Here is a 16,235-nt window from a genome sequence, read left to right on the forward strand (position 1 = left end):
TTATCTTTTAAAAGGTCCCACTACTTAAAGACAGTATGTTACACTTGTTGCCTGATCAAATGTAGTAGAAGAGATCAAATGTAAGCAATAGAAACAACACAACCTTTCTCTGTTAATGGAACTACAAAAACAAAACAGAAAACTGGTTTGTTTCTTTCTGATATCTTTGTACTTACTAATCATTTGCCTAACAACTCTAGGGCCTAATCAGATAACATTCAGGCTTACATTGCAAGAGAAAAATAGAAGAAAGCCAATTTGTATAGAGATTACTGACTAGCAAACAAAAAATCAGAGGGCAGGTTGGATTTTATCCTTTGTTGGAAGTTCAATCCAGCCAGAGTCGTCAGCAAGCTCCTGTATGGAATAGAGACTTCTCAAAGACTCAGATGTCACGTACAAGCACCTGCAGAAAGCAACAAACTTTAAGATTACCACTAAGTTGAATCAATTTTTTAAATGTAATACCAATTAGTTATAGCCTAGAAACAATCATAGATTCCTACTAATGCCCCTATTGCAAAGCGAAGAGAAAGAAAAGAATCAAAGTATGCTTTACCTCTTTTTTCTTGTCTACGGCTACTACACTGCCTTTAGAATCATATGCTTCAAATTTCTGAAGACAGAATCAATCTCCAGAACTCAGCACAGCTTCAAATGCAATAGAAACAAACTGATGAATTAAAAGTAACACTGACCTGCTTTGTCAGAAACTCAAGTGTCAGCTGTATGAAAGCTTTATTGAGGTCCGTCCTGTATCTAAGGAGTTGTCAAAAAGAATGAAAAAAAAAAGAAAACAATGGTTAGCTTGTTGCTTCAGATTCAACAACTGTATTGTATAAACACTTACCAATCTAGCTTGTAAAGTCTTGATTTTGATCACCGCCTCAACCATTTTCCCGTAAACAGTACCCCACATGGCTTCTCTTTGTCTAATTTCGTTCTTCAATGCTTGCCTACATTGAAAAAGAAACCAAACATTGAACAATACTTGACCACAGTCTCTTATAATACTAAAAACTGATGATCATTTCGTTGGAAAGCTTACTGAAAACAACATCCTTTCAGTTAAGTTTTTCATTATTGTCTTCTGGTCACCATTGGCCATCATAATGTTAGTCTGATGAAAACCATGCGTAGTTAATTCAAGGTAATTTGCAAAAAAAAAAAAATCACTATAAGAATCACAACCAACAGTACAAGTACATACCTCTTTGTATAACTTTAGTGCTTCAATGTAGAACTTATTCTTTGAGTAACCAGTCTTTGTTAACTTTGCGATAGCGTAAGCACTTCTTAGCTGAAATTTAGAGTTTTGACATGTTATTTGTATATGTTCATATATCTCTCGGTCTAGACAATGCATGAAGATGTTTCAACCTCCCGTATAAAATCCTCTTTTGTTGTTTTCCAACCGCTCCTTTTGAAACATCTACAATTCAAAAGAAAGTGGTAGTACAAACTCAACTCTAGAAGAGAAACTATGCTCTGCCTTCCAATGTCTAAATACTAGATTATACTAAAACACTTCCTAAAGTGATTACCACTGAAAAAAAATGCAGAAATGAGTCTGGTGATTACCGTTGTAGTCTGTAGCAAATGTGTTTTGTAGCGCTCATATAAGCGTGAATAAACGCTTAATCCATGAGTGTCGGGAACTGAAACATGCCAATTACATTACTCAAAAGCACACTACATTAGAGTCAAATCAATGGAGAAAGGATTCACAGAACGTGACAAAGCGAAGAATGATAGCTCTCCTCCAACACCCTAATCTCAACTCATCTCCACTCTGAATCCAAGAGAACTCATTTCCACTTCGAAAACTAGAAAACAAACGATGAAACCTGATCAAAGTTGATTCCTTTTAGCTCAATCCAAAGAGGAATAAGCTTAAAAATTGAATCTTTTTGCGTCAAAGCGAGGCAAATGGAACCATAAAGCTTCCTAAATCGCAATCAAAGGGAAGACCAATCTCACGGAAAGGAAGAAGATTCTGTTTGAAGCCTCCTCACGAGCGCCATTCTCGAGAAAAAAAAAGAAACTAGCTTTCATTGATCTCAAACTCCATCGGAGGATCGTTGTCTGTTCGTCGACTTCGGTCGGGAGGGTTTAAGGCGGATTGGGTTCGCTGTTTCGCGGAGCACCGTATCTCAATGTGCTCTTCTGTAAACGTGTCATAACTCATACGCTCCTGAAACGCAGACGCCAGTTTCAAACGATTGACGATAAATCTATAACGCAATCGCGTTCCAGGACGCTGCTGTATAAAAAGCTAGAATCTTGGCGTTACAATGAATTGTGAATTCGTTTGTTCATATATTATACAAATAAAATAACGTCTGATTAAATAACACAAGTGTCTGAAAAACAATCTACATTTGTCTCCTAGAGCATGAGTTAACACACACTATGTGAAGAACAATGATCATTTTCATTTAGAAAAAAAGGTGTTTGAACTAAGTTTTTCTTAGTCCAAACTTCATAACTAGGATTCTACATGTCATAAAACGTACAACGTTGTGACAAAAACCTCTACACTGCCAAATCAAATTTGACTATAATTAACAACCATCGGTTTAGTCGTTTAGAGACCAATCTTGGCAGCTAAACAAGTCTTCTCACTCGCTAATCAACCAGAAACTATCAAGAATCATATGATTTGTCCTTGTATTCATCAAGTCAAATTCTTGTTGAGCCAAGTCTTCAAAAAAACCTCATTTTCTATCCTTCTTTTTGTCTCTTTTGTGCTTCCGTGAAACATGTTGTTAGAGGCATATTCTCTAAAATGATTGATTAAAATAAAATAGTGGATATATCTTGCAAAACTTGCAAATCTTATCTAGTGCCTCTATTTTTTTTTAATTTAATTTCTTACACTAATTTATACTCTCACATAAATAACACATAGAGAACGTGTGTCAATGGGTTCAAGATTTAATAAGCGCTGTCATAAACAGATCAGCACTACCATAAACAAATATAAATTAGTGAAAGCAGCGAAAGTAACAAAGATTAAAAACATTCATCTAATAAGAGCAACTCATTATATATAAGCTAGCGAAAAATGCAGAATTCTAACCATTCATCTAATGAGAGCAACCATATTTATGATTAAACATCTCTTTTTAACTAGTGTCTGATGTGATCATTGCATGAGATCATTCTCAACTGACTCCGCCCTCTTCACAATCCTGTGACTAGAGGTCTTACAATTTTCGCCTTCGTCGTCATCTACAAAACTCAGAAACACAAAAGATATAGTAAACGTGAGGGAGAAGGATTCCGAGCAACTTTATAAACCAAAAAAAGAATGCAAATGTCATACATATTATAGCAATAAAGAGTGATGGCAAAGTCACATCCAATGAACTGAGGTTTGCATTGCCACCATGTTAAGTACGTAGCAGGAACACATCGAGAGGAAAAGAACGCATGAAAACCTGCAGCAAATGTTACGTTTGTTATCCAGAGTTGTCAGGCCACTATGGTTCTTTCTTAACAAGTCTTTTCCACTGATAAGGTGGAAACAGCTCGAGGGAAGAACTAGTATATATGAAGTACCTAACCAAATTTAAATATAATATGTAAAATATAAAGTATTCAACAAAATTTATATATTTAATGGAAGAACTTATGAGTGTTATTCATTATTTTCTGCTAAAAATTTCACATAAGACTCAATAATAAAATAAGCCAATATAAGCAATATCCAAGTAAAATATAAGAAAAAAAAAACAAAATGATAACAATACTAGTTTGATAACATAGTTAGAAACTATTAGTTGTGAATAAAAACTAGAACAAGGATGCTTATAAAATAGACACAATTATCATTTTAGTCAATATGATGATAAAATTAAAATTAATTTTCAGAATACAAAAGTAATGAATCTAACAGAAAATATATGTCAAATTTTGATATTTAAAGAAAAAACCTCAAATATGTAAGTAACAAGTCCCAAATTTACATGTGTTTTCATTCGTGTGCTTGCATTAGTGTCATTGTTCTATTGTAGAATCAATCCAAATTTACATTGGTTACCCATTATCTTTAGTTAATAATGTGAATTCCTCAATAATATAATTATTAGTTTCAGAAACATGATACCCATATGTCTATAAAAAAAATTAAATAGAAAATCAGAAACATTAAATATTTTGTCAGAGAATATGAATAATAATTTTTGATAACTCATTTGATGTATTCTTATATCATGGATAATCCAGACTTTTTCACATAATAAAAAAGTCACAAAACAGGCAAAGACTTCTTGAAATGTGAATTTGTATTTGCATATCCCTAATAAATCAAACTAATTGTTAACACATCCAGATCACATTTCCATTTTGTCAATAATTATTTTCATTGGACATGGAAGATTTCATTGCTTGATCTCAAGAACCTCCTTGATTTTTTTTTCCACTGTATCCAAATAAAGAACACCATATCAGTGTGAATCTTAAGCTGTTATCAGTTATGAGATCACAAAATAGCATCACTTACAGCTTGTCTGCATGGCTTTGTGTATAAGTCTGAATTTGACCTCCTGGAATAAGCTCAAGCATTCATGGAAGCTATAAGCTTTACTAATAGTCACATTGGTTTTTTTTTTGGTTCAAAGTCACATTGGTTTACTTTTGTTCCTATACCAATTTGAATACGAGGAATAAGAAGAAAGCTGAAAATATTGAATATGTTTAGTTATATCATTACAGATAGTTACAACAGAATTTGCATTGACAACCCTTCAGTACAATTATAGCTACATCATAATTGTAATTATCTCATTCAAGAACTGCAACACGGTCAATGTTCAAATCGGTTCTGCCATTAGCATTTGAAGACAAAATCACACTGGGAACTTAAGACAAAGAAATGAGACAAGTTAACGCAACGGAATACCTACCTGGACAAAGGACAGTGGATCATACAATACTGAACCAAAGGAAACATATAACATGATCGTTGGTCAAACGTCATGCACTCAAATTCTAAATGAGAAGTTGTTGCTCTACTACTCTTGTTCCACTGGCATGAGCGATAATGCTCGCATCGAGGCCACTACTTCTTATTCTCGCTAATGATCACATAGCATAATCTAAAGGCCAATGCCAGAATACTTTCTAATATTATTAATTTGTAAGTTCTTACCTTTTCGTTCGGATTAGTAACGAGACTGAGAGAAAACTCCAACGTCGAGAAAACTTATTAGGCTTCACTTCGAGCTATTGCCGTATACGCATTCGTACGGCCGCTTAAGCGTCAGAATCTTTTCAGTATCCTCCAGATATAATGTGTTTCTATTAGAACAGTGTAGTTTCTTTATAACTGAAACTAAAGATTCTTGAATAGTTAAAATGTAAACTTTTTCGGGACATGGTATTTAGTTTGGTTATGTCTGATAGATGGCGGTAGAAATCGCGTGTTTCATGCGGTTATGTCAGAATCAGCTTAAGGCTTAACAAAACAACCGCTAAACGCTATCACTTTTTTGATAACTGAAGCTTATTTTGCAGAATTGGAATTTATTTGGAGAAAACTCATTCACACTTATGATATGCGACAATGATATCTGTCTAGTCTCTACTCTGCTAGATCACATATGACACATATAAAAAAAAAATTATCATAGACCAATAAAACTAAATTTTACTTTTATATTATTTAGGACCCTATTTTTTATCAAGCATTTGTTGTTTTAGTTTACTCAATAAAACCGTGCAAGGATTTCACCAACCCATCATCTTCTTTCTTTTCGCCTCTTTTGTGCTTCCGTGAAACATGTTGTTGAAGGCATATTCTCTAAAATAATTGATTAAAATAAATGGTAGATCAAATTCGGCACTACTATTAACAGATATTAAATTAATTTTGTGTAAGAAATTGAATTAACAAATACTAAAAACTAGAGGCACTAGATAAGATTTGTTACTTTCAAATAAATAACAAATAGAAAACGTTGGTCAATGGGTTCAAGATTAATTAGCGCTGTCATAAACAGATCAGCACTACCATAAACAAATAGTATAAATTAGTGAAAGTAGTTAGACTAACAAAGATTAAATTTAAAGCACTAGAAACGATTGTTACTTTCAAATAAATTTCAAATACAGAACGTGGGTTTATTAGTTCAAAATTATCGCTGCCAAAGACAGATCAGACTACCATAAACAAATAAAATTGGTAAGAAGTTAATTTAACAAAGACAAAAAAATAGAACATTAAAAAAAGATTCGTTGCTTTCAGAAATATTACAAAACTAGGTTAAGACCCGCGCCTTACGCGGAATGAACATTATATATATATAAATTATTTTATGTATTAAATATTTTTACATATTATGAAATAATAAATATATATTGAATAATTAAAAGTCAGTAACTATTAAATATATAATTAAATTAGTGTGAACATATAAATCAATTTTATTAATCCAATTTTTTTTTAATATTTGATAGGATATGTAATTAAATTTAAATGATACTAACATACATAGTATATTTTTAATACTAATGTCTATTAAATGATGATTTCTACTCATATACTTTTTTTTTTGACAGCAAAAAACATTTACAAACTCAACTTGACTCTGTAAACCAAATCGGTAATTCCATATCCATGTGAACGACGAAAGACGGTTGTTTCCTAGCACTGCGTGCTAAGCTATCCGCCCGTAGGTTCTCCACCCGTGGTACATGAACGATGTTTGAGTTGTTGAAACTTCTTTTTAAGAGCTTAATGTCTTCCATATAGCTTTCAAATGCTAGCCATTCTTCTGGTTCCGAAACCATCTTCATATAGTTTTTTTTTGACCATTTGTATCTTTTATAGAGAAAAATTTAAATTACTGATAACAAAATTTTCATTGTGAGATTAATAGTTTTAATAATTTATAATTAAAAAAAATAAGTTATCAATGTTCGTTCAAAACTTTTACCAAAAAATTGTTCAAAGTAAATTTTGAAACTAAAAGATTTATGTATTTTATATGGTTTATAGTTTAATTTAAAACAATATATATATATATATCAATCTTAATAATTAATTAAATTATACTTTTCACTTATATAATTTTGTAATCATTTGAATGTAAGACTTTAAACAGTTTTAGTTATTTATAGTCGTTTTTCAAAATTCAAAATATAACATATACAAAAAAAATCTAATTTTTTTTATTATACGGTTATTGTGGTTGTTTAATTTATTTAATAGTTTAAAATTAAACAAATATGATAAAAGATACACTAATTTTTTATCAAATCTTTATTATTCAAAATCATTAATGTCATATATACTTTAGCCACATTAGGCAATTCCGTAAATTTTATTTAAGGAAATAATGAAGTACATTAATAATGAATTTATTGTTAGTTTAATAAAAAACTTATTATATAATTAGATGGACCAACATATTTCTCTAATGATTCTAAGAATCATCCTAGTGATGACATGTGGCTACAAAAAGAAGTTGTAATGCTTCTCAAATAATATATAAGGGATAAAGATCGTGGGTCTATGAACTCGTAATCAGCACTACTATAAAGCACGAGGAAAGATTTGTCACTATTTTATAAAAATCAACCAATAGATATCGTGGAACTATGGATTCATAATCAGCGTTACCATAAACAAATCAGCACTACCATAAGCAAATACAAAATAACGTAAAAATTAAAATTAACAAAGACTAAAAACTAAACACGTGATTTTTTTTTGAACACCTAAAACACGTGATTTCTTTTCTACTTTTACGGAATACTTTCGTTCTTTTCTACTTTTACAAAATACTATCTCGTTCAGCAAAAAAAAAGAAACAGATTTTTTAATATTTTTACACATTTAAAAAAAGTCATTAGGATCACTATAATAAATATCATTTTTATAATTTAAAATTTTAATATTTTAAGTAATTTTTTTAATTAACTTGAAGGGTATTTCGAGTATATAGAAAATTCTAAACTAATTCTCCAAGTGGAGATGTAGCCTACATTGATTTTTGGGGTTTTTGCCAAAACTAACCCACAACTTGATTTTAATCCCAAACCTATACCCAAACTTGAATCAAATGCAAAACTAACCTAAAAGCCTAGTGAAATTACAGCTCAGTCCCTTGTGACCAAACAAAAAAACAGAAGCCATTTTTACGAATATAGCCCCAGTAAATCGTCTGAGTCGTCTGAATTGTTGGAAGTCGTCTAGACGACTGAAACTTCAGTCTTCTAGACGACTGAAACTTCAGTCGTCTAGACGACTGAAACTTCAGTCGTCTGGTACCAGCTTATTTTAAAAATAATTTATAAATCTTGTAAAAAATATTTTGATGCGTGAAAAATAAAAATCAAGTAATTATAAACAGTTTTAAGTGATATAAATTAAGATATGATAAAATTGATTTGTTTTGAAGATAGATGAGTGGAAGTAGTGTATCATTATATTCTTTGGTTTAGGAGTTTGGCAAACATATGTTGTAGTATTGTATGTATTGTTAGGGTTAGATCTTGGAAAACTAAAATGTTTTTTTCAAAAATTAGTTTTCACCAATATGTGTTTATTTCTGTGTATAGTAAACACTTTTCAAGTTTGATTTGATTTTATGAAGTGTTTAATTAGATAAATAAGTTTAGGGGTTATGTTTAGGGTGTGGACGACTTATATTTCGGTCGTCTGTTGAATAATTTACACGGACGACGTATATTTCAGTCGTCCACATCGTACCGAACCTTTAATTTTACCAATGTACGTTTTAACCTAACCGGATCATTTACCGGACATATAAAAGCTATTTTTTTCACTGTTTCACAATTTTACGAAACCCTAGCGCCGTTTCTCTCCAACGGCGATTTCGAAGGCGATAAGACGAAAACCCTACCGTGGTCGTGTTCCGCCGTTATCTTCGCCGGTAATCTCTCCGATTACGACGAATCTCGTTTCTCCTTCATGCCGTAGAGTATTTTCGTAGTTTAAACTGACCGTCCGCTTCTTTTTTTCAGATCTGAAATCTCGTTTGCCAAACTCCGCCGCCGGTATGTTATTTCTCATGTATTAAGGCGTTTAGCCGCCGGAAAAACCCTAAATATTTTAGTATTGATTCTTCTTTTCCCTTCGATTTGCAGATCTGTAACGGCTTGGGGCCACATCTTCTCCGACCATATCTTCTCGGACAATATATTCTCCAACTGTAAGTCATTCGTCTTTTGTTTAAAAGATTTTGAGATTGTTGTAGTCTTTTGCTGAAAGATTACCCAGACGACTTCCAGGAAGTGAGAAGACTACTCAGACGACTTCCAGGAAGTGAGAAGACTACTTGGACGACTTCCAGGAAAGTCTTCTACTATGTCTTACTCTCTGGACGACTTACATGTAAGTCGTCCAGAGAGTAAGACATAGTAGAAGACTTTCCTGGAAGTCGTCCAAGTAGTCTTCTCACTTCCTGGAAGTCGTCTGAGTAGTCTTCTCACTTCCTGGAAGTCGTCTGGAAGTCTTCTATAGCATTTAGCATAGTGCGCAACCTATGTGTTTGAGATGGTTGTTTGTGATTATTTGCAGGCCTTTAAATGGATTTACCAGAATTCCCGCCGAGGATGTTTACATTAGGAGAAGAGCCTGATGCAATCAGGAGCATTTCGTATCATTCTGATGACACGAAGTTGTTTAAAGCTCTATGTGATTGTCTCACAGCTGACGAATATGAGGATCTGAAGGCGTCGAAGTTAGGAGTGTTCATCAAATTCAAGGAGCTTGACTTTGGTTGGACTTCAAGGCTGGTACATTTTATGCTCTCTTTCCAGCTAGACATCAAGAAGAAGTTTGAGCTCTGGAGTCTTGTCGTTTCACAACCTGTGAGGTTTTCACTGATAGAGTTTGAATACCTCACTGGGCTGAACTGCGATTACATCAAGGACCTGGAAAATCCAAGGTGTGAGGTTACGACGGAGATGGCTGCTTTCTGGGAGAAGATGGGTGTTGATATCGATACTGGGCCAAGTATTGATCAGATAACAGAAGCATTTTACAACTGCGACGAGTGGTCTCGGGATGATCGCATGCGGCTGGGATACCTTGCCATCTACGCAGGGTACATCGAAGGGAAAAAGTTCTCATCCGCTACATCAGCTAGTCTTGCAAGGCTAGTGATGGATTTAGAAAAATTTGAGAATTATCCATGGGGGAGAGTGGCGTTTAAGGTGCTGATGGATTCTCTGAAGGCAAAAGACTTGACGCAAACTGGTTACACTGTTGATGGGTTCATACAAGTGCTCCAAGTGTGGGCGTACTATGCTCTGCCAGAATTGGGTGCTAATTATGGGTCTCCCGTACCAAACAGACCGTCTCCACTGTTGCTGGCTTACAAGGGTGGCAAAAGACAACGCAAATTTTTTAAGGCTGCTATCAATAAACAGGTACTTAACTTCACTCCTAAGACTTCTCAGACGACTTAAAGTTAAGTCGTGTGGAAGTCATCCAACAAAAGACCACTCAGACGACTTACTTATAAGTCGTCTGAGTGGTCTTTTTGTTGGAAGACTTTCAGACGACTTAACTTTAAGTCGTCTGTGATCAAAATACTTCTCAGACGACTTAACTTTAAGTCGTCTGTGAACAAAATACTTCTCAGACGACTTAACTAAGTTTATATCTTTTATTTATTGCAGACTATCGTGAAGAACTTCGTTCAGAAGGATTTTGATGAAATGTTTCCAAAATGGGACGGAGACGTAGATGACCCTGCCGCGGATAACATAATTAAAGTCATGTTTAATGATCCTGGATGGGAGTGGACCATGGAATGCTGGCCAGTCACCGGTACTCGCAAGGTTGTGAAGATGGAAGTGATTCCAGTGAAGAATGAAGTGAGTCCCGTGAAGTCAGAGAGTGTTGTGAAAGAAGAAAGTAGCAGACCTCGGAAGAAAGCTCGTAAAGGGTCTTCTGTTTCTGCTGAGAAACCTGCGGCGGGTAGTGAAGGTCAGCAGATTGAAAAGACCTTGAAGGACATATCTGATGCCATTAATCTTGGCTTTGGGACGTGTCTTAAGGAGCTCAAGTTACTGGCGGATAGGATTGAAGCTGTGGAGAAGAAGGTGGGAATCACCAACAGAGGGGGTTCATCTGATGATCGTCAACTTACAACCACTTCAAATCCACCAAAACCTGTTGACGAACCCGGGGTTAGTACCAAAACCTCTCCCAAAATTGCAGAGAAGAGAGTCACTAGGCAATGTGTTAGGAAGAGTCAGGACTGATGTGATTTGTTTCTTGTGTGCTTTGATGAACATGTGTGCTTTGTTTCTAGTGTGCTTTGATGAACCACTGTATGCCTTGATTCTGAACATGTGTGCTTTGTTTCTAGTGTGAATTTGATCTTTTGTTAATAGTTTTTAAACACACTGTGAACTCGAAATTGCAGAGTGAAAGTGTGAATGGGGCGAAAGCAGGACAGAAGGAAGCCAAAGAACCGAGTCTTACTACAGAACCGAGTTCCTCGAGAGAGCTCTGTCTTGTGAGTCCTGCAGACGACTTACCGAGTGAAGATCCTAGCCTTCTTATATTGGACAAACAAGTTTCGACCGCTTCAGATTTACTCGTTGAAGAAGCTAGAAGGCAGACAAAGAAGGAGACTGCTTTGGTGAATCTCCGTAAAAAAAGTGTGCGAGAAAGGAAGCTTGCTCCCACACAGCAAACTCCTTTTAAGGGAAACAGCACTGCCAAACAGATCATTCCAAACAAACAGGTTGGCGGAGGCTATGATCCTTTTGCACCCATTGACAAGATGAAGTCGAAGGAGCTCACTGCATGGGTGCAAAAAGATCCGTAAGTTGCTGTTAAAAATATGCTTACTTATATTTGATTAAAAAAAGCTTCCATTTGATTATTTACATTTTGTGTTTGCAGTTCTTATAAACTGCCTCTGAAAAAAAAACCACGTAGATGTCGAAGTCGATTCTATCAGGTCCTCCGAACCCCCTTAGAATGGCTAACCGACCATGTAAGTCTTCTGCTATTTTCTTACTCTTATATAAGTCGTCTGGTAGTTATCTGGTACTTTTCTGATTTGTATAAGTCGTCTGTGAGTCGTCTGTGAGTTGTCTGTCAGTCGTCTATGAGTCGTCTATAAGTCGTCTGGTAGTTATCTTACGTAAGTCGTCTGTAAGTCCTCTCTAAGTCGTCTCTAAGTCGTCTGTGAGTCGTCTGGTAGTTATCTTACGTAAGTCGTCTGTAAGTCGTCTCTAAGTCGTCTCTAAGTCGTCTCTAAGTCGTCTCTAAGTCGTCTGGTAGTTATCTTACGTAAGTCGTCTGTAAGTCGTCTCTAAGTCGTCTCTAAGTCGTCTCTAAGTCATCTCTAAGTCGTCTGTGAGTCGTCTGGTAGTTATCTTACGTAAGTCGTCTGTATGTCGTCTCTAAGTCGTCTGTAAGTCGTTTGTAAGTTTTTTTGACTTGTATTGTTTTATATGCAGCAAATGGATGCTTTTATTAATATACTGAGGCAACGGTACCAAAACCATCCAGAACATTTCAGGAGCGACAGAATGTGCTTTCTTGATCATGTCTTTTCTCGGCAGTGGAGGGCCTCCTACCCTGATTTTAAGAGCGACGCTCCTGATGCCAACGGTTTAGGAAGAAGACTCCCTGGTGGGGCGTGGAATTATCATGCAGGCTTGATACCTTCTTTTTGCCAATCTAAGAAGGTTTGGGGGGTGGATGTGGATGATATCTATGCACCTGTGAACTTCAAGAACGAGCATTGGATTGCTATATGGATATCGATCCCTAAGAGGCACATCGTCGTCTGGGACAGCATTGTCTCTCATATTAGGCCTGCAGAACTCGATGAGGTAATGGAGCCTTTTGTCACAATGGTCCCTTATCTGCTTGTTGAGTGCGCGCTCTCTGACGAACAAAAGGTTCAATACACATTGGAGCCATACACATATGCGAGACAAACCGTTGGAGTACCTCAGTGCCGAGCTGGTGATTGTGGGGTTTTCACTCTGAAGTACATCGAATGTCATGCTCTTGGGATAGAATTTCCCACCGCGTTTGACAAAAAACACGGGAAGACCATCAGGGAGAAGATGGCGCTGGATATATTTCGAGAGCTTCCTAAGTGCCATGAATGGGAAAACCAAGACAATGATGAGAACCTGGCAACGTATGATTAGATATTGGATGTGTTATTGCTTGTATTTGAACTTGATGCTTTTGTGTACTGTTGTTAGGTAGATTAGGGGATGTTAACAGGGTCAGGATAGGATGATGTTTTTTGTAACCTATCCTCACACCAAACTAGAATTCCGTAGGAAATTAGTTTGGTAGTGCAGTAACCTTTCGGAATATGTAATGTTTAACTTGTATTTTTTAAATTGCACTGTTGGAATTAGTTTCGGAATATGTAATGCTTAACATAGAAGGTCTACAAAGAAAAGTTCATAAAACATATAAATTCATAACATAGAGTCTACAGAGAAGTTCATAAAACATAGAAAATCATTGGACGACTTACTTAAAGGTCTTCTGGACGACTACAGAGAAGTTCATAAAACATAGAAAATCATTGGACGACTTACTTAAAGGTCTTCTGGACGACTACAGAGAAGTTCATAAAACATAGAAAATCATTGGACGACTTACTTAAAGGTCTTCTGGACGACTACAGAGAAGTTCATAAAACATAGAAAATCATTGGACGACTTACTTAAAGGTCTTCTGGACGACTTACCAGAAGAAAATTCTAATTAAGACGTTGGACGACTAACCAGAAGGTCTTCTGGACGACTTACCAGAAGAAAATTCTAGTTAAGACGTTGGACGACTTACTTAAAGGTCTTCTGGACGACTTACTTAAAGGTCTTCCACGTCAGTTCTTACATTGTGGACGCTTATGGCCAGTTTCTTTGCAGACTGAGCACCTATAAACCCTGTGTTGCTTCCGGGGTTTGCGTCCTCTCATCCTGGATAGCTCCAACCAAGATTGCCATCTTGATTTCTTCTGTCTCCCCGGACCACGCTTTACTTCCGGAGGAAAGCATGTGCGTGCCTCAACAAGTTGTCCAACACAAGGATATATATTCTCTGAGTATCCTGCAAACAAAGTATCCTTTGAGTAGACCGGCCACACAAGTGTGGAGATATGCACACCAGCTGCTGTTCCAGCTGCTATAGCATGAGAGCAAGGTATTTTCTCGACTTGATAGACACCACAATCACACTTTTGAAGTTCCAGATCAACATTACAGTCCCTATTGCCACCTTTCACAAAGAACTTCCATCCATCAATTTGTTGGACTCTCAGAGTATACGCGTTCTCCTCTCGGACAGCAAGCAAGTGTTCAACACCCCGACTATGTTGAGTTGTAAGACTCAAAGCATCTCCTCTCCTTTTCCAGTACCACCTTCCTAGCTTCTCCCTTATGAACTCCAGCAGGAACTGAATAGGAAATCCTCTTGCTCGCTTCAGTGCGGAGTTAATTGATTCAGCGATATTGCTCGTTTTTAAGTTGTACCTGTCTCCCTGACAATGAACCCTAGACCATAGGGTCACATCGGCTTCCTCCAGATACTCAGCAAGATCCGGATTTGCACTCCGTATCTCATCCATGTACCGATCAAAATCGTAAAGTGTATGAGCATAAGCAGCACCTTTCACCAAGTACAAGAGATGCTTCCCTTTATACTTTTTGACAATATTCTCTTGAAGGTGATAATAACATATTCCTCGGGTTGCCCAAGGAAACACCTTTTCACACGCATTTATAATGGAGGCGTGCCTGTCGGAGACTATCACCAGAGGATACTCATCAGATACACAGCTCGCCAATTTTGTGAAAAACCATTCCCAAGATTCATCATTCTCACCATCTACGATCCCAAAAGCCAATGGATATATCTGAAAATTACCGTCTTGTGCGGCTGCAACCAACATAGTACCCCCATACTTCCCACTTAGGTGAGTCCCATCTACCACAATGACCCTTCTCTGATACTTAAATCCTCTGATTGAAGCTCCAAAAGCAAGAAATAGATACTTAAATCTATTCAGAGAATCAAGTTCTATAGCTGTGATAGAACCCGGATTTGCTGCCTTGATTTGCTCCAAATATGAAGGCAGTCGCTCATACCCGTCTTCCGCTGATCCTCTCACCATTTCTTGCGCATATAACAATGCTCTGTATGAAGTGGTGTAATCAAGTGTCATGCCAAACATGTTCTTCATTGCATCTTTGATATGCTGCGGATTCAACCCATCAATGATTCCAACTCGATCTATGAAAAGTCGACCAATGTACTTCGGAGTACAACGTTTCCGCTGAGCGATTCTGTCTGGGATGGAACATGTATGAGTTGCCAAATACTTGGTTACCCAAAACGTTTTAGTCCCATGTTTCACACTTGCTCGGACCTTCCATTGACAACCACTAACACGACATGTTGCCACAAACAGAGTTTTCGTTGACTTGAATATTCTGAAGGAGAACCTACGCCTCACCGCTGTCAACCGCAACTCTGAAAGCAGTGCATCCTTACTAGCAAAACTCTGGTTGACATAGATTCTGTCTGCAGATGATCCTTCTCCTTCACAACCATATGCCCCTTTGTAATCATCAAAACAGATTTCATCATCTTCTTCCTCATCCTCATCTTTAACCTTTCCATACTCACTATAATCCTCAGCATCAGCAACAACAGGGATGTCAGCATCCTCCTCCCCATCATGATCCTCAGCTTCATCCCCCTCTTCAGCTTCATGCCCCTCCTCAGCTTCATCCCCCTCCTCAGCTTCATCCCCCTCTTCATCTTCATCGCTCACATCAGCTTCATCCCCCACCTCAGCTTCATCCCCCTCCTCAGCTTCATCCCCCACATGATCTTCATCCCTTTCCTCTGAAACCGTTCTCATCTTGCTAAAGCTTGATACACAAAGACGTACTTCATGCGTTTTAGTTATCTCGAGCAAGTTCCGAACTTGTCTATCACTTGTAACATGAATAGGAGGAAGGTCTGGAGCCATCTGTTGTAATGAGTAGGTTAGCTCCACAGACTCTGTGTTCATGTCCAGGTTATAATCTTCTTGAGCCATTGCAACAAGATCAGCATGTGTCGAACTTTCATTCAAAAATAACATTCTCGCTCCTTTGAAATGATCAACCACAAAATTCCAACATCCATCTTTCAACAACCATTCTCCATACACTGCATGTAACTGACGCATCATCTGAAAAAGTCAAAATATAACACA

General features: G+C 36.7%; 2 protein-coding genes and 1 long non-coding RNA gene across 6 annotated transcripts; 1 reads left to right on the forward strand and 2 right to left on the reverse strand.

The window, feature by feature from the left end:
• Nucleotides 1-65: 65 nt before the first annotated feature.
• Nucleotides 66-6,400, reverse strand: LOC103837333. 4 transcript variants are annotated; one of them, XR_626904.3, is made up of 9 exons: nt 1,937-6,394; nt 1,582-1,826; nt 1,381-1,432; nt 1,211-1,300; nt 1,049-1,120; nt 851-956; nt 699-759; nt 560-616; nt 66-406 (listed from the first exon to the last, which is right to left on the reverse strand). It is a non-coding gene; the product is annotated as an uncharacterized LOC103837333 (long non-coding RNA). The 4 variants fall into 4 exon arrangements; XR_626903.3 differs by having other exon boundaries at nt 1,981-6,389; XR_626902.3 differs by having other exon boundaries at nt 1,582-6,394.
• A 2,141-nt stretch (nt 6,401-8,541) lies between these two features.
• Nucleotides 8,542-13,181, forward strand: LOC117128377. Its single transcript, XM_033280613.1, has 5 exons — nt 8,542-10,404; nt 10,657-11,241; nt 11,352-11,812; nt 11,894-11,987; nt 12,457-13,181. Exons 1-5 carry the CDS (start codon nt 9,559-9,561, stop codon nt 13,159-13,161), a joined length of 2,691 nt encoding a protein of 896 aa, XP_033136504.1. The 5' UTR covers nt 8,542-9,558; the 3' UTR covers nt 13,162-13,181.
• Nucleotides 13,182-13,856: 675 nt separating this feature from the next.
• On the reverse strand, nt 13,857-16,208 carry LOC117128379. Its single transcript, XM_033280614.1, has 2 exons — nt 15,861-16,208; nt 13,857-15,767 (listed from the first exon to the last, which is right to left on the reverse strand). Exons 1-2 carry the CDS (start codon nt 16,206-16,208, stop codon nt 13,857-13,859), a joined length of 2,259 nt encoding a protein of 752 aa, XP_033136505.1.
• Between the last annotated feature and the right edge of the window lie 27 nt (nt 16,209-16,235).

This window comes from Brassica rapa, chromosome A09, assembly GCF_000309985.2.
Source record: "Brassica rapa cultivar Chiifu-401-42 chromosome A09, CAAS_Brap_v3.01, whole genome shotgun sequence".
In the NCBI taxonomy this organism is placed as follows: domain Eukaryota; kingdom Viridiplantae; phylum Streptophyta; class Magnoliopsida; order Brassicales; family Brassicaceae; genus Brassica; species Brassica rapa.

Bases quoted from the DNA above. Each gene is read 5' to 3' on its own strand.
- LOC117128377 (XM_033280613.1), top strand. From the start codon at position 9,559: ATGGATTTACCAGAATTCCCGCCGAGGATGTTTACATTAGGAGAAGAG. The intron at 10,405-10,656 runs GTACTTAACTTC...TATTTATTGCAG, and splicing joins AGGCTGCTATCAATAAACAG to ACTATCGTGAAGAACTTCGT. The intron at 11,813-11,893 runs GTAAGTTGCTGT...TTGTGTTTGCAG, and splicing joins GCATGGGTGCAAAAAGATCC to TTCTTATAAACTGCCTCTGA.
- LOC117128379 (XM_033280614.1), bottom strand. From the start codon at position 16,208: ATGCGTCAGTTACATGCAGTGTATGGAGAATGGTTGTTGAAAGATGGA. The intron at 15,768-15,860 runs GTGGGGGATGAA...GAAGCTGAGGAG, and splicing joins AGGAAAGGGATGAAGATCAT to GGGGATGAAGCTGAGGAGGG.